General features: G+C 40.0%; 1 protein-coding gene across 1 annotated transcript; it reads left to right on the forward strand.

The window, feature by feature from the left end:
* Positions 1 to 1,409: 1,409 nt before the first annotated feature.
* On the forward strand, positions 1,410 to 17,410 carry ptchd1 (patched domain containing 1). Its single transcript, XM_056450740.1, has 3 exons — positions 1,410 to 1,819; positions 7,069 to 7,732; positions 13,996 to 17,410. Exons 1-3 carry the CDS (start codon positions 1,472 to 1,474, stop codon positions 15,645 to 15,647), a joined length of 2,664 nt encoding a protein of 887 aa, XP_056306715.1. The 5' UTR covers positions 1,410 to 1,471; the 3' UTR covers positions 15,648 to 17,410.
* The last annotated feature ends 1,546 nt before the right edge of the window (positions 17,411 to 18,956 follow it).

Consider the following 18,956-nt stretch of genomic DNA (forward strand, 5'->3'; position numbering starts at 1 on the left):
CAGAAAAGCTTTCCATTCGTCTTTCCAAACCCCCCACTCCCGTGATAAGCCGTAGTGGGGGTGGGGGCAACACCGGCATTCACCGGCCGGCTCTTCGAGAAACTGGAACTTCAGAATCTGCTTCGTAACTGAGCAATTAAGTGCTGCATCGGGCTCAATTGTGAATTTTAGGAGCTGTGTAGTGCTCCGCGCAATAACAAATGCCTTAACTCGGGAAGGAAATGCACACAAGTGAAAGGGCTGGAGCTGCGCGGAGCCCCTCGCATTCTGCACCGCGGGTCGGTGGTGAACGTTCGTGTTTTCAGACTGGTAACAGCGGATAGCGGTCGTGCTGGGCGCGGTGCGGGATTAATATGGATCAATGACACACACCTCATAGATAATGGATTACACAAAACTGTATTTGCGCATTTGGAACTGTTTGTAAGTACATGACCAGTTCACTGTTAAAATACACCGATTTGTACCTACTGGATGCATCATATCAAAGACGCCGTGGAGATACTGTATAGAGAAAAGTGATTCGCTTCTATTACAAGAAATGAGCATATCATCTCTGGCATTAGGATCAACGACGTATTTATGGAAATTGGGTCTCTCAGATGGCATGAAACTGCAAAGACGTGACTGGTAATAATTTCTTTCCCTGTCATAAAAATAACAGTTTAAATCAGTGGTTTTACATTTTTCATCTCACCAGGCTGGTTTAAGATTGTTGTTTTATTTTACGCTATAGTCTAGGAATACTGTATATGACACTTGAAAAGTGACCATTATTGCCAAGGGTGTGAATAATGTGATGGAGAGCAGAGCTGATGTTGACCCCATGATCAAAGCTTGAACCCCAATGCAAGTCAGAGCAACTGTTGGATGGGTATTAAAATTATGCATTATTTACATCAGCACATAGCTGTATTTCTCAAATTCAGGTAAAGTAAACTGCAGGTCCGCAAACGTGCGTTATCACGGTCGTCCGAAAATAACCATAGCAACGTTTTGGTGCTCGCTGCGGGATCATTAATCATAACAGCTTCAAGATTTATCACTTCATTATCGATTTACATGTCATACACTATTTTAGCGTTTAGATTAAAATGTCTTTTATTTAAAGGTTAGCCAGCTGTAACCTAGGCTGACTCTTTGGCTTGCGCTGACTGCGCCCCATAATTAGCCTACTGACAAAAAGAAAAAAGTCGTGCCCTTTGAAAAGTCTTTGAATATTTTGCACTATGGCATTGCAAATGCACAAAAACACCCAAAGCTGTCCAGTGTAATTTCATTCTGACTTTGTTTCCTTTGAAGTGAATACAGTAGGCTACTAACCAAGTGTCTCTGACCTAGCAGGACCTGATGAGATTCAGCGCAACGCTTCATCCTTTCAGTGATCCAGCTGCGTGGGTTGAACACTGATGCTCTGGATTTCTGTTGCTGATGTTGGTTCATCGCCCTTGCGCTGTTGCTGCATTCTAGGATGTTGCGACAAGTGTTGCACGAAGGGCTCAGGACGTCATTCCACAAACTGGGCCACTTCGTCGCCAATCACCCGGTGTTTTTCGCCTCAGCGCCCGTGCTGATCTCAATCCTGCTGGGCGCGAGCTTCAGCAGATACCGCATTGAGGAAAACGTGGAGTACCTGTTAGCCCCCAAACACAGCCTGGCGAAGATCGAGGGGAACTTGGTGGATAGTTTGTTCCCAGTCAACCGGTCCAAACATACGCTTTACTCGGACCTGCAAACACCCGGGAGATATGGCCGGGTCATCGTAACTTCGCGCAGGGGGAGCGTGTTAGACCCTCATCACGTCAACTCAGTCTTAAAGGTGAGAAACAAAAATGCTTTGATTTACAAGAACGGACTTAAAACGTTGTCAGAACTCCATGAATCAATATTTTGGTCATTTAGCTACTTTGCGGCAGGTTCAGAGGCACTATACATTTAGTTTTTTGCTATTTCAGTATTATGTTTTGTATTTAGTTTTTCCAAGTCTGTCAGATGTGTGTGTGTGTGTGTGTGTGTGTGTGTGTGTGTGTGTGTGTGCGTGCGTGCGTGCGTGCGTGCGTGCGCGTGTGTGTTATGTAATATTGAAGTCATTCATTGTTCTTTAAAGTTTTTTTTTTCTTTACAGAAGTCACTGGATCTTGTGAACAGTATTTTAAAAGTGTTTTTAATATAAATTGTATTTTATTTTTTGACAGATTTAGGTTATGCTTAAACACTTATGCCATCAAAAGTATAACTCATTACAAAAATGGTTCAGAACCTTTTGACATTATTAGATGATTTGCTGTTTACGCTCCTATTAAAAAAATTCATTGCAATTAACAAAATATTTGTTTATTTTTGTCCACAATGTCAAGTGTAAACATGGACAGTTTCTTTCCGACAGTAACTTCAGTTTGATGTCATCATCATAGTGAAAAGGCTGAATCCTCTCAAGTGCTAGATTTCTCAATATTTAAAATGCAAAATAAACCCCATTTGCATATTTTTTATGTATAGTTTTAGTTTTTATTTGATTTACAATATTTGTGTGTTCTATATGGAATAAGTGGATTTCAAGGAAAGCTGTCTCAACGGATATTGTATATACATTTAAATATATATATATATATTAGAAATACTTCATGCAATGAAAATATTTCAGCTTGTGGCCTACTTTATCATCCTGTAAAACAGCTTCCCCATCCAGCTTCAAAATTAACTCCCCCAGACACCACCAACATGAAATATGTTGCTGGCAACTTCTGCTAAAACTGTACTTCCAAGAAATAATAACTGCAGGCAAAAAGCAAACAAGCGCCTCACCTCTTTTTATGCAAAATCTTGGCTTCACATTTCAGATTGACATTTTGCAAGCGTAGACACTTTATTACTAAATGCAAAGTATTCGCTTTATGTGCATTTAGACTCTCTTTCTAAGTCAAACATTCATTTCAATTTTCCTAAGCTAATCGAACTAAGCCCAAGCTGTGGGCAGTAAGCACATCTTTTTAATATTCACATTGCATTGTATTTTCCAGAAATAGAACCTCTTTTATATTCTTTCTGCACCATAAAACAACAGGTTCACTGTATCACAGCAATAGACCACCTTTGGGAAAGAGGTTTAATAGAGTCAACTGCAATGTGAAAAGCCTATATACCATAAAGTGTATCATTCATTCATTTTCTTTTAGGCTTAGTCCCTTTATGCATCAGGGGTCGCCACAGCAGAATAAACCGCCAACTTATCCAGCATATGTTTTGTGCAGCGGATGCCCTTCCAGCTGCAACCCATCATTGGGAAACACCCATACACACTCATTCACACACGCATACACTACAGACAATTTATCTTACCTAATTCACCTATAGCACATGTCTTTGAACCTGTGGGGGAAACCTGAGTACCCGGAGGAAACCCAAGCCAACACGGGGAGAACATGCAAACTTCACACAGAAACGCCAACTGACACAGAAGGGACTAGAACCAGCGACCCTCTCTTTATATATATATATATATATATATATATATATATATACACAATACTTTTTTAAGCCTATTGTTTCCTTTGCTTAAAGAACATCCACATAGGTCAGAGCTTGTGGGCATGCAGATGTCATGCTTTAGTCTCCAACTGAGGGTTAATTATCAAGCTTGAGCAATTAAGGTCTGATTGGTGTGTGTCTGACATTTCTTAGCTGCTCGAGGAGACCGAAGGAGCATTGGAGGAGGCAACCTCCCCCGGTGATCCGAGTCTGACACGGTCTAATCAGTCTGACATTAACAACGCAGAGAGACTGACCTCAGAGGACAATCAATCCTCCTCTCACAAGGGTGGTGTGGAAGAAAGTTTTAAAAGTTTTCCTTTTATATTGCATTTGTCTTGCAGTGATTTAAAGCAGGAAGTAAACTAAACAAGTAACCTCCCTTCCCACCCACACACACTTACAAAGTCCAGAATTTGACTGCTCATTTGCCCCATTTTTGACAGTATGCCATCATAAATTGTGAAAATATCCAATAGAAGAAGGCTTTAAGACAAATTAAAAATGTAATTACTTAAATGGACAAGTTGTAACTGAGTAAATGAGCTGGACAGTTAGTAATTTGTCTATAGCAGAGATGCCCAAACTAGGGTTCACGGGTCAAAGTTGGCCCATGATAACCTGTTATTTGGCTCACCATCTCATCTGAGAAGAGAGTGAGAATGATGGGCAGGGCTAGGGTCTTTTACAGAGATAGTCATTTCTAATTTAATGTAACATTTTTTGTTTGTTTGTTTGTTTGTTTGTTTTATTATTCCTGAGCTACAAAAAAGCAAACTGAAATGAAATGTTGTAACTTAATCAAATTTGTAAAAATATAAATATTGACACTCATCAGATACAGGACAACGCAGAAGACATTGGCGAGCAAATCAAGGCAATAACAGGTGCAGCTTGACTACTGTAATAAGTCCATTGTACAATTAAATATATATATATATATATATATATATATATATATATATATATATATATATATATATATATATATATATATATATATATATATATATATATACTACATTAGTTAATATAAAGCAATGTTTTCTAGTCATTTTTTAATATTAAATATATTATGAAATTACTCATGGCAACTTTAATGTAATAGAGTTTGGTATATTTACTTTCGGCCTATCACCCTCAATCAAATTTGGTTTTTAGATCTTCATAAGAAAAAGTTTGGGGGTCTATAGGCTACAGTTTTTAATTTAAAACAAGTTTGAACAGATTCCTAATTGTTTTTGTTTTTTGGATGGATGATTATTTGTATTTTTAAAATAAGCATTTTTTTCTACATTTTTTTGTTCAAAATGTTTAATCTAAAATTTTTATCTCATTACATTATTTATAGAACTGTAATAACATAGTCAACTCCTTTTTTTTGACTGAGGAAACATCAAATTCTGCAAAACTGCTTGCCAAGCCTATAACTGAACCTTATATTAGGAATCACCAATACAACAACTGTGTCTTTAGTTTAATTTCTAAATGTCCAAATCACACAAAATCTGCCAAAGAGCTTAAAATGACCAAGAGGCGACACTCAATAGAACGTTCCATTGCAACAGCAGCGCCCAGCAACAGCCCCGAATTCCGCCATTTTGGAGTGAAAGTGATCGGCTGTCCATTGGATCTTATTGCTGTTGCGATGGCAAGAAGCTGCTTTGTTTTTTATTTATTTATTTGAAAAGCGCATTAAAGCTGAGATACAGCCTAAAAGATGACAATACAACACTTACTGTCACAATCATCAACACTTTTAATAGTTTATTTTACAGACTTCTAACAGACTTATAATTTGGCATTTTCATTCTAAAATGGCCGCTGCACCATCTAGTGGTTGTTTCCCAAATCGCACTAGAGTGTCGCCTCTTGGTGATTCTATGCTCTTTGCCATTACCAAAGTCCCTTTAAGGCAAGCCATTTCACTCTGCGGTCATTTTTGAAACACCTCTCGGGCATTCTGTTTCAATGGGGAAACATCAAATTCTCCAAAACTGCTTGCCAAGCTTACAATTGAATTTCATATTAGGTATCTTATCACCAATAAAGTTAAACAACAACTGTCTCTTTAGTTTAATTTCTAAATGTGCAAATCATACAAAATCTGCAGAAACTCACATCTGGTCTAAGCCCCTCTCCCAGAGTACCATCAGTCTATAGCGATCAATGACTGACTCCTGTACTAGAAGGCGCGCTTTATTCGCCATATAGTGATCGATGATTGGCTCCTATACTAGTAGGCGGGGTTTTATTCATTATATTGACCATTACACTTTTACCCCATTTAAAACTATAGTGACACGTCCTGTGAATTCTTTAGTCTTTGGTACAGTTTAAATGCACATTTGTAAATAAACACTTTGTAGTAAAATAGTATGGTAATGTAGGAAATTTTTTGTTGCATCAAAAAAAGTGGTTATAATCACCATCCGATAAGCTAATCTAGCAAATATTAGTGCTTAAAATATCAGTGAAAGGCAGTAATTGAACCACATAATTTAATAGAAAATGAAGCAAACAACTTGAAAAAGGAACACTTTTGAGAAAAAACCCTTTCAATTGGCTCGCTACAGGCCAGTGCCATAATATCCTAAACACATTTCAGAACTTGTTATAAAAGAAATTAAGCAAGGATGCATTCAATTGATCAAAATTCACAAATTTCTGCTTTGATTTTTTGGTTAATCAGCATAACTGTTTCAGCACTGATAGTAAAAAGACATTTTGAGCTCCAAATCAGCATGTCTGCATTACATAAAATGAAAAATACCCTACAGAAAAAAACAAATTAAAAACCCACGTAAAACATGGATTTAGAACATTTTCATCATGTGCTGTACAGCCTACATTGTCACATATTTTAAGCACATGAAAATGATCCAAAACTATACCCACATGTGAGTTAAACATGTTTTCACATGTAAAGCTCATGTTTTTTTTCTTTTTGTGAAGGAATACTATTTAAAACCTTTAATTAAAAACAGTGGTATTATTCAAAATATTCTAACTGGGGCAACATGGTGGCTCAGTGGTTAGCACTGTCACCTCACAGCAAGAAGGTCTCTGGTTCGAGTCCCTGCTGGCATTTCTGTGTAGAGTTTGCATGTTTTCCCTGTGTTCACATGGGTTTCCTCCAGGTGCTTCGGTTTCCTCCACAGTCCAAAGACATGCACTATAGGTGAATTGAATAAACTAAATTGGTGTGTGTGAATGAGTGTGTATGGATGTTTCCCAGCACTGGGTTGCAGCTGGAAGGGCATCCGCTGTGTATAGCATATGCTGGATAAGTTGGCGGTTCATTCCACCATGGCGACCCCTGATGAATAAAGGAGCTAAGCCAAAGTGAATTAATGAATGCAATATTCTGACTAATCCTTCTATTCCTGACCAATGAAATGCTCTTAAAGGTTTCTTAAAAAACTCCAAACAATTAAATAGTGTCATTTAAATCTGTTCATTGATTAATAAACATCAATTTAGTTTGAATCTACCTTAGTGAAATAAATATTTTCTGTGCCTCTTTTTTTCCACCCCAAGCTTCACAACACTATCACTCAGATCCAGGTTCCTATGCTGGGATTCAACTACACATTTGCCCACCTCTGTCTGCTGGATGAGAGCAAGAGCTGCATTGTGGACGACATCCTGCGGGTTCTGGAAGAGATGAGATCGGCTCGGGCATTCAACCATTCAGTACCTCCTCTGCGTTATCCCATCACCAAGCTCAAAGATGGACGGGAGGCCTATATTGGTCACCAACTGGGCGGAGTCCTGGCAGGCGGAGGGAGAGACGGGGTGCGTTCTGCTCGAGCCCTTCAACTCACATACTACCTGCAGGCGGTCAGCCCATTGAATGAAGTGGTTGCGGCCAGCTGGGAGCTGCTTTTCTGCAGGGAGTTGGAGAACTTTGGAAAGGCTCATCCGGAGCTTAGTTTATACCCCTTCACCTCCTCTTCCCTTCAGAGGGACTTTCAAAGAACCAGTCGGGTATCAGAGCGGCCGCTGCTCTTTAGCCTGGCTGTGTGTCTCTCTCTGGCCATGCTGTGCTGTTCAATGCGAGACTGTGTGCGTACAAAGCCCTGGCTGGGTCTGCTGGCTCTGGTGACCGTCAGCCTTGCCACACTTACCTCTGCTGGCATCTTAAACCTCACTGGAGGGAAATACAATTCAACGTACCTGGGGATCCCTTTTGTCATGTTAGGTGAGATTATACTCTTCTGTCTTGGATTATGCAAAAATGACCACTGCCTTTCAAAAGTTTGTGGTTTTAATGTTTGTGATCGAAGCCTCTTATGCATATTTGATCAAAAACTGAGTGCTGCTTAATATTCTTTGTGTTTTGTCTGATAATTAGAATGCTTGAACATAATTTTTGTTACAAATAGAAAGTCTTTATCACTTTCTTCAGAAGTAAAGTTTCACAAACTAAAGCTGTGGTCACACTGCACTTTTCTCCCCATAGACTTCCTTTCATACGCACACAAATGAGTCAGACCAGAAACGCAAGGTCGTGCGGCAAGTTTCGCAGTTCGCTGCGTTGGAAAGTTCAAGCTTGGTGAACTCTGACCTGCTAAATCACATCACATGATTGCGTGAGACCAATCGAAGATCAAAACATGACCTCTTTGGACAAGAATTTAAAACATGGACCAACCACTTGTTTTTTTTAAATGTTTAATAATTTTGTTTAATCCTGCCAATTTTCGCAGCGCCGTACAGTAGAACTCTAGTGTGACCACAGCATAATTTCGAGAGGAGCATGTGATATGATCGACTAAAGCTGATCCTCATCGCTAATCTGTAGCTAGTCTATCAGATCATTACAAAACTACTATAAATATCCTGCCTAAATTTCATTCCCTGCCTTCATTTTGGAAACCCCCTGCACAGCCCCCCCCCAAACTCCCCTTCCCATCCTTCTACCTCCTCCTCATTTCTATGATCGGGTAACACAGTGGCTCAGTGGCTGGACCAATGGTTCAAGTTTTAATTGAGCCAGTCAGTACTCTCTGCGCGGAGTTTTTGCATGTTCTCCCCTATTCGCATGTGTTTTCCCCGGGTACTCCGTTTTCCTCCCACAGTCTAAAAACATGTACATAAGTGAATTGTAATAACAGTCACAAGTTCTTAACGCATACTGAATCATTTAGAACTACCATATTAACCAAAGTATAGACAAAATAGAAACTGAGGGGCTCTCGAGAAATACCTGATCTCGTATCCCTCTTAATGCTCACTGACCAGACGGGAAGCTTGTGCTCATCTATCTCCGAGCTCAGGGTTCTCTCCCGGGACAGCATGCCAAACCTGCGATCATAGTTGAGCATTATGTAAATGTGAACTCTTGAAAGGAAGGAAAGCATATGTTTCTTTCAAAAGACAAAACACTTTAACCCCAAATTTATCAATGGAAGTGTATATGCATCCTGCCAATGTGCTCTTTTCTCTTGAATAACTAGTCACCATCGCCTTTTGCATATTCATTGCATTCTTTTGATCCTCCATACTCTGACTGCTTGTAGTTTTACAGCCTGTCAGGTTAAACGAGTACAGCGTTTGGCTGACCGTGAAGCTCTGAGTTGCCCTTTGTCAAGGTGTATCATTAAAAATGAACTGCTCCACATCAAAGAAACTCCTAACAGAGCCCAAAAGACAGCCTTTAGAGGAATTCCAACTCCTTCTTTTGTCCATTAGCCATTTTGGTGAATCAGCTGTGTCCCTGTGGAACAGATTTACACAAGCAGATTTCTTGCAACTAATTACCAACACACATGCATGCATCCTGACAGATCACATCCATCTAGCTCGCTCCTGTTGGCCATCTCTTACACACAGCAATTAGTGCCACGTGTGGGAGGAGGCTTCTGTTGTGAAAATAACAGGCTGGAGCGCAAGACAGAGAAATGAGAAGCAAAAAAAAAAATGGAAAAGAAAGGCTTGAAGACAAGAGGGCTGAGAGACAATGCGTTTAGACTGACCCCCATGCCACCCACTCCACAAAATTACTATTGTATTTCTATCTTGAGAACAGTGACATTGCTGTCCTTCTTATAACACTACAGTTCAATCTTTACCACGACAATTGTGCCTCTCTATGTCAGCTACCTCTAAATTCTCCCTGCTAGTTTCCAATTGCGTCGCAAGAGTGACAGCAAAGCTCTCCTGCAGAGGATTTTCTTAGAATAAAGCAGAACTTGCTAGAGCCACCCAGTGTCGCTGCATGTAAATGTCATTGCATGTTGCTCCTACTGGGTTGAATGAGGTTCAGAGAAGAGCACCAAGCAATATGTACGACATGACGGATGTCAGACAAAACAATAAGCCTTATCTCTGTAAGCCACTGGCCTTTTATTTAAAACAAATTCCATTACAAGGATATTAGCTGTCAACTGAGACCATCTGACAGTCCTCTGATGATAATGGAAAGATAGGAGGAGGAGATATCATAGGACATAATTGCTATGATTAATGTCATGTTTATAAAGAGAAAGAGACTGTGCTGTGTCTTGGGAGATGGGTGGAGATGTTCGTCTGATAAAGGATGTGCATACTGCCCAGCAGACACACAATGTCATAAGACGTTAATATTAGGTTAGATTTAGGTTGTCAGCATCTAAGGACGTTATTTTGACGTTTAATAATGACGTGAAATGACGTTGCAATTTTGTTGATTTTAGGTTGTGTTGGAAAGTGACCAAAATCCAACATCGAGCCAAGATCTTAAACCAATGTCATACTGTCATCAAATACTAACATTTATTCGTCAGGTATGGCAACTAAAATCTAACGTCTGATAGACATCATAATGGTAACCAGGGCTTGACATGAACATTTTTGATCACCAGACATTGTGGCTAGTAGTTTTCCAACATTACTAGCCACTCGCCATTTTCACTAGCCACAATTTTGTTGTTGGGACAATATATTGTATATGCATAAATTTGACTTTGGAATGCTAAAATTACTTGATTTAAAGTATGTGTTATGTCCACATGCCTCCTTATCTTTGTTTAAAAATTATTTCGCATGACGTTTTAGGGCTCAACACTAAGAATTTACCATTTTTTCTCTGGTCACATTAAACTAATTATTTCCTTGCCACAAATAAAAAAAATGTGTCAAACAAGCTAACTATAGCTGTAGCCATACACTTTTTATTCAACAAAAATGTTCTTAAAAAAGAATTGACATTTAAAAAAAATCTCATTTATCTAAAAATATACACAGTAGTTTGTCCAGGCTAAAGGTCCTAGATCATTAGGTAACTATAGATAAATGAAGAGTTAATCTCCTATTAAAGCAATATTATTGTAAAGGATGATAATTAAACCATATTAACAAAAATAACTGCAAGCAAAAGAAAGCAGCTGAAAAACATTCTGTGTGTGATAGTGAAATGATGATCAATAATCTGTTCAAAGAATGGTAAAAGCAAAAGCGGCAACAGCTGCTGCATACAAAAAATCTGGAGATCTGTTGAAAGCAGCAGGATTGTGGGTGCACGAGCACCGCTTTTTCCCGATCTATTTCAAAGAGAAATGATCTCACCAGTTGTGTTTCCAGGCACGGTTGTTTCGCACAAGGAAACATGAGCTTTTAAGCACTCGTGTGCTTTATATCAGCTGTGCCTCACTCACAACGTCTCTTCATTCGGTATTCACCTGCTTTCTTTTGCTCACGTGAACAGTCATCAATCGTGCCTTTTTTTCACATGATCACATTTGCACGCATATTAACAAACAGCCTTAAACTAAAATTCTAATCTTCAGAGACGAGGCAGCACTGGCAACTTAAAAAAAATTTTCAACCAGCCAAAGTGGCTAATGGGGGTGTCTGTCTAACCCGCCACAGCTGAAATCTACCCGCATTTGGTGGGCTGGCGGGTGTTAATGTCAAGCCCTGGTGGTATTGTCCACTCAACGTCAAGCTGTAACATCATTAAATTCTGATATTTTGTTGCTTTTAGGTTGTGTTGGAAAGTGACCAAAATCCAACGTCAAGCCTACATCTTAAACCAATGTCATACTGTCGTCAAATATTTAAATGTCGTCTAATCCCAATTGCATTTTTGTACCCCTACCCCTTCCCCTTAGCCCTTAAAACCGAGTGTGAAGGGGAAGGGCTTCAAAATTTACCCCTAAGAAATAGAACACTACAATACACTACAGCACCTGCACACGTCATCAGATGTCATCACGATCTCTTACTTCATATGAGATCAGACGATCGCGACTGCTGTAGTTATTCAAATTGTGTTCTTTTTTGGTATTTATCTACATGAAATCACTGAAGGCATATATCATGTTATCATAACGATCTAATGTGGCAAAAAGATCGTAACTATACTGTGCATATACACAGTGGCCATATTCATCTATGTAAACACACCAAAAACAACATTAACATTACACCAGACACTGTAAAAAAGCCCATTCCCAGCCACTAGACTTTTCTGACAGGGTATTCGAGTGTCATTGAGTGTCAGAATATTGTGGAACTGCTATACAGTAGTTATTATTAAGGATTACAGATCCTTAACATTATTTTTTTAGATAATTTTAGTGTTTTTTTTAAAAGCATGACGTAAAACACGAACGCCGTTATGAATGTATTAAAACATGCTTGTTTGTTGTAAAAATTCGGAATAATGACAAAAAAATACTAATTTGTGGATGTCCTTACTTCTTGTGTTTTGCAACTATCCTGCCATTGTGGCTGGTGTATTCTGGGAAATTTTCTTACCCCTTGGTTTCGAGTGTGGTCCTGAAAAATCTTTGTTCAAAGGGGTATCTATCCCTTCCCCTTACCCCTACGCCTTCAAGCTAAAAAGAATTGGTAAGGGGCTAAGGGGTAGAATTGGAATTGGGTCTTATTGATAGGGTATGGCAACTAAAATCTAACATCCGATAGACATCATAGTAGTAATGTCTACCTAACGTCAAGCTGTAACATCATTAGACATTGATATTTTATTGTTTTTAGGTTGCATTGGAAAGTAACGTTTGTCCGACATTGGACATTGACGTCGGACTGACGTTGGGTTCTGACGTCAGCTCGATTTTCATTTCCAAACAAAATGCAACGTCCCCCACATGTTAACTTCATGTGCCTGCTGGGTGAGATTTGGTTTGAGTCACACTGGAACTCTATTTTAGAGATAAGTATAAGTGAAATAGTCTACTCTTTTAATAAAGAGAAAAAGAACTGTGGCAGAGAAAGTAGGAGAGAACAGGCGAGAATAGAAATTATAGTTACTCTCTCACTTTGTTTACTCTTGATTGTTCTGTTTAGCAACACTCCTCTCTTACCGCTCCATTAGTTTAATTTGAGACATTTAGCTCTGCAGAAAAATCCCAACACTTTTATCCAGTTGGGGAGGCGGCAACCTCAGGTCAGTGCTGTTTGGTGACTCTGCTAGATATTGAGTCGGGCACACATCCCAAGTCTGCGTAAGAGGCAGTACTGGTGTTATCTGACTGAGGGAACCTCCGTCATGAATGATGAGTCATTGATGCCGTGGCAACTCTGTAGGTAAGAGCCATCTGCTCACTCCGCCTGCACGAGCGAGTGATGCAAAAACCTAGAGAGGAAAATACACTCAATCTGAAAAAATTACCAGCATAAGGTGAATGCATGAGTTAAACATGACCAAATATATGTTGCAGAGCTTCATTTAGATCCTGACTTTATGTTTAGTTCTAGGACCCTGGCTTCCTTTATGTCAACTCCTAAAAGTAGGCTGACCCAGTTTGCCTAATGTCTTGGGCTTCTGTGCTTCTATGAGGTCCCAAGGCTACAGGGGCTGTCAGCCTTCCTTACATCCGGAAGGCTTTCTCCTTTCATCAGATCAATTTTACATGACATGTGGCTATCGTGTGTGAGTGTGACTGAGATTTATTTAGTTGCAAATTCATCAGCTGAGAAGATGGAGGAGGAGAGAGTGGGCTATAGTTAGACTGCGCTCTTTAAATAAAGGTGGTGATGGCTAAGAGGCTTTTTTTTGCCTGGCTTTCAAGACTGAATACTTTCTTTATTTTGATGGATTTTCTAGTAAATTGCATTGCTGATTCTCATGAGCTGTATATTAGGAAAAGTGCTTTTCTATAGTCTCTAGCAGGAATGTATTGGCTGACAAGAATCAGATTTAATTAATCAATGTGCAATTAATGCATTGTATACCATTCATTTAATTGTCGTACATTAAACGAATAAAAAAGCAGTGTCAGAAGGAAAAGAGAGCATCTGTTTTTCTATCACATCCATTGTTGCGGTGCAGCTGCAGAATGACTGTCTTGTCACTGTTTTGTTCAATTATTTATGTCTCCTCTTTTTCCAGCAGCCATTTATGTCACTTGAAAGAGTTGCCTGCCAAAATCATTCTAAGCTATGCTTAGACCAGTTCACGTTTTCGTTTAATCTTTATAAATCACTGAAAGACATATTTTCTCTCTTCATCTCTTGTAGGTCATGGCTTGTTTGGCACATTTGAGATGCTGTCGTCTTGGCGACGGACCCGCGAGGACCAGCATGTGAAAGAGCGAGTTGCTGCTGTGTTTTCTGACTGTATGCTGCCCTTCACAGCTAGCACGGCCCTGCATGTAGTCACCTTTGGCATCGGGGCCAGTCCATTCACAAACATTGAAGCTGTGCGTCTCTTCTGTCGGAACGCCTGTATCTCAGTCCTCTTCAACTACCTCTACATCCTCACCTTCTATGGCTCCAACCTGGTGTTTGCTGGATACCTGGAAAACAACTACCGTCACAGTTTGTTTTGCAGGCGTGTACCAAAGCCCGAGTTGCTGCAGCAGAAGCCAGCATGGTACCGCTTCCTTATGTACACACATTACAACGAGGAGGCCACAGAAGCAGGACCGCTGTGTGCTTATGAAAGCCACCTGCTGGTAGCCTTTATGAAGCGGTACTACTGTGACTGGATCACCAATACCTATGTCAAACCATTCGTGGTTCTTTTCTACTTAGTCTATGTTTCCTTTGCCCTCATGGGCTACCTTCAGGTCAGCGAAGGGTCAGATCTTAGTAATGTGGTTGCCACAGAAACAAGCACTATAGCATATACTCGTGCCCAACAGCGGTATTTCAGCAGTTACAGCCCAGTGATTGGCTTCTACATCTATGAGTCCATTGAGTACTGGAACACCAGTGTGCAAGAGGACCTACTAGAGTACATTAAAGGTTTTGAACGCATTTCCTGGTTCGAGAGTTACCTCAACTATCTTCATGGGCTGAACATCACTACTAGCCTGTCCCGCAGCAACTTCACAGAGCGCCTGCGCTCTGGATTTCTGCGCCAAGCCCGATACGTGCATTTCACAGATGATATCATCTTTGCCAAACGTTCGGATGGGGAATTTGACGTGGTGGCCTCGCGTATGTTTCTCGTTGCTAAAACAACTGAAAACAAACGAGAGGAGATGTCTATCCTACTTGACACACTGAGGAAACTGTCCCTGACCTCCAGGGTAAAATTCATCATCTTCAATCCATCCTTTGTGTATATGGACCGCTATGCCTCATCAGTTGGAGCACCACTGAAGAACTCTTGCATCGCTGCTCTCTTTCTGCTTTTCTTTTCCACCTTCTTGGCAGCTGACCCACTGGTGAATGCTTGGTTGACTGTGACAGTAGCCTCTGTTGAGTTTGGACTGGTTGGTTTCATGACTCTATGGCGGGTAGAGTTGGACTGCGTCTCAGTACTGTGTTTGATCTACGGGGTGAACTATGCCGTGGACTCCAGTGCTCCACTTGTATCAGCGTTTGCTCTAGGCCGTGAATCCACTCGAACACGCTGGGTGAAACTGGCTCTGGAGCAACATGGGGTCCCTGCCCTGCAGAGTTACTTGTGTTATGGGGCAGCTCTGCTTCCTCTTGCAGCCGTGCCCTCAAACCTCACCCGTACGCTCTTTAGGTGCCTCTTTCTCACCGCCATAATCACAGCCTTCCACTGTTTGGCCATTCTCCCAGTCCTGCTCACTTTCCTGCCTCCCTCCAAGAAAAAAAGGCGGGAAAGAAAGAATGCTGCAGAAAACAGGGAAGAAATTGAGTGTGTGGAGATGGTGGACAGCACTCGTGTGGTTGATCAGATTACCACTGTCTAACCGCATGGCATGTCTAAAAGGGAGGCAGATAAGGATGTACAAGAATAGAAAAGCCAAAACACCCCCAGGGGGCGATGGAAAGAGTCCTGAGAAAGCTGGGCTTTAAAGTTTAGGGGCAAAGATGACTTTTAAGTACCTTACAAGTGTACTTAAACAAAACAGGTACAAGCCTACATTTTAAACAAGGCTTTTGTTTGATCATAAAAGCAGTTGACAAGTTAAAGATTGAGTAACTGATGCTGAGATGTATCATTGTGATGGCAAAAGCCCTATGCAGGTTTTGCTGCAGCTCAGATGAGAGCGAGGAAGGCCAGATGAACCACACTGCTGCGCAGTTGCAGATAATCACAGAGGGGGGATCCTCTGGTCTGCAGTATTACAGCAGCAGTAAAGCAGATACTGTAACAAGCTATTGCTCTGACAAGGCGTAGATAGAGACGTATAATGTTTCTGATGCCCCAAGAACCATACCAATAATTTCGGGGGCCAAGCAGCCATATTTGTACCTGCTGATAGCCATGACTTTAATACACCCAGTGTCACCTCCTCCAAAAGGTTTGGTAACTGTATATTTGTGGGTTATAGTGATATTATCTTTTCAAACTGAAAGCCACCTCCCCAACAATGACCAATGTGTTAGAGACATATATGACTGGTCTTTTTAAAAAGAATGTAAGAAGAGAGAGAAAAATTGGTTGGTAGAAAGTGAAGGACAGAAGGGGGTGGGGATGTGCTGTAGAGATACACAGAAGCAGCAAGCCTCTGCTGACAGGTTGATATGATGTGAAATTCTTCCAGGGTAATTCATGGTCACAATTTAGTTGCATAGTGTATGTTTTATTTCAATTAGAGCATCACCAATGTGATCACAGCGGAGAGTATATTCTTTGAAGGATTCATGCCTGCTTCTCCTTGCTTTTTCTGTTTGTCTCTAAAAATGCTGAAAATCACCTTGTCACAGACAATGCTCTTCATCAATATGCATGAGCCAGAGTCCCTTCGTTTTCACCCTCCTTTGCCCTCTGTAAAAAAGAGAGAGAGAGAGAGAGATAAAGAGAACTGGGGCAAAACTAGAGCATGGGAAAGGAGCATCTGGCGATCAAATCTACTTTTCAAATTCTCCTCTATGCCAAAAGCAACTGATGTCAAATCAGTCAAGAGTTTAAACAGACTTTGTGCAGTACTTTAACAGTATCTGTGCAGAAAAGGAGACCCAGTGTATGGTTTTATGACGTGATATATTTGAGATGTCTTTAGCAGCTTGTAAATTGGTGCTGATTATATATACACAAATATAAAGACCAAGAAAGGTGGAAAGACGTACACATGATCAGACACATTAGCAATCATAATCTGGCATCTGCAAAATAGTTTTTGATCATTGCCCATCTATTTGACCACTAGCCCTCACCTACTCCATTCTCCTCCTAAGTAGCACTTCAGCCCGCAATCATCTGGAGATATTCCCACACCTATATGGTTAATTAAATCAGCCTATATATATTTACCGTGCTAAAGCCTCTCACGGCTGATCTTACTGATCTCAGTGCAGTAGCCAGTACTCAATACTCTCTCAGACTAATCTAAGGATAGTGCTCTGAAAGATTTTCTCAACAATTTAATTAAAGTCTTCTAAGATCTCTGAGTGACCTCAGATCAGCAACCCAAAAGCTGCTCTGACTGTCTGATCTCAGAACAGTGCTGTAAATAGGCCTCTTGGTGATTTCTGAAAAGCACTGAAATACATAAATGCATGCTGTTTGTTCAGCACTATTCTGACAGGCCCAAATCAATTATACTTAATTCATATATTTGTTTATCTAAGCTTTCTTGAAGTTAAATTTGCACAAGAAGCAAAACTGATAAGGTATTAAAGTTTGTTTTCAAAGAATAAATCTGATTTTTATTTTTATTTTCGTGTTTGAAGCACACAAAATATTAAGCTTGCTAATGAAATAAGAACATTTGTTTTTTCAAGAATATCTTATAAAGCCTCAATATTTAAAGCGACAGTTCACCCAAAAATTTACCTTACCATTTACTCTGCCCCATGTGGCTTCAACCTTTATGAGTTGCTTTCTCTTCTGTTGAAGATATTTTGAAAAATGTTGGTTGCTAGCACCCATAGATATTTACATTGAATGTCGCCTATGCTGTTGTTGTCTATTGGAAGGAATGCATCAATAGAGCCGCCATTTTAGTACAGGGTAGCGCTCCTTTGAAATGAATGTGGGACCAAGGTGTAGTGGAGGGACATATACACATGGATATATACACATTTATACATATATCTATGATTGGGAGTTTTCCCTTTGGTCAGTACGCAAATATTTTTTTAAAATTACGAAAATTGTAATTTTACATCACTTTTCTACATCGATGGATAAGTGATCGCACAGGCATTGCCAAGAGTCTGTTTGTGTGCATAGAAATGTATTATCCTCCCTCCCTGTTAAATTTGATCTAATCCATGTCCTGAAACACACCTCCTCTCTTTCTTTCACTTCTAATTCTAATGGAGGGAGTGAGTCGTTTGTGAATAAATCTCCGTTATGAACGACTCGTGTGAACCATCGATATCCCTGCATCTCAATGTGCATATCCACCTTTTTTATCTAAATGGTATAACATTGGTAATATTTAATAATTTATGGTGGACAGTATGCACATTGAGGTTACTTCAAAAACTTTGTGACGTTCGTGAACTTAGCCAACAATAATACACGTTTCTGGTACAGCAGTTTCTTCCGTGCAGGCACACGATGTCAACATGACGTCATATTGACGTTGTACCCCAATGTCATGGGGATGTTCGATTTTGATTGGAAATAAAAATCGGGTTGACAGCAGAACCCAAAGTCAGGCCGACCTCAATGTCCAATGTTCAACCTAAAATCAACCAAATATCAACGTCTAATCATGTAACACCTTGACGTCGTGTGGACATTATCACTATGACATTTATCAGATGTTGAATTTTGGTCACTTTCCAACACAACCTAAAATCAACCAAATATCAATGTAATTTGACTTCGTTATTGGACGTCAAAATAACGTTGTCCTTAGACGCTGGCTAGACATTGAATTTTGGTCCCCTGACATCATGACCTAAATCTAACCTAATATTAACATCTTATGATGGTGTGTGCCTGCTTGGTTTTTGTCATATTTCATTTACATTGTTTGCTGATTTTATTCAACAAAACTAGCATAAGCCTAGAATTTAGTGCGAGTTGGTGCTACTTTTCCTCATGGTCAGTGCAGTAAGTGACTGTATTATCATCAATAACATGACTTGTTTAGCACAAA

This window comes from Danio aesculapii, chromosome 24 (genome assembly GCF_903798145.1).
Source record: "Danio aesculapii chromosome 24, fDanAes4.1, whole genome shotgun sequence".
Lineage (NCBI taxonomy): Eukaryota > Metazoa > Chordata > Actinopteri > Cypriniformes > Danionidae > Danio > Danio aesculapii.

What these genes read in the sequence shown, in the direction of transcription:
- ptchd1 (XM_056450740.1), top strand. Translation starts at nt 1,472, where the DNA reads ATGTTGCGACAAGTGTTGCACGAAGGGCTCAGGACGTCATTCCACAAA. An exon ending in ACGTCAACTCAGTCTTAAAG is followed by an intron (nt 1,820 to 7,068) that starts GTGAGAAACAAA and finishes TTCCACCCCAAG; the next exon opens with CTTCACAACACTATCACTCA. An exon ending in GATCCCTTTTGTCATGTTAG is followed by an intron (nt 7,733 to 13,995) that starts GTGAGATTATAC and finishes CATCTCTTGTAG; the next exon opens with GTCATGGCTTGTTTGGCACA.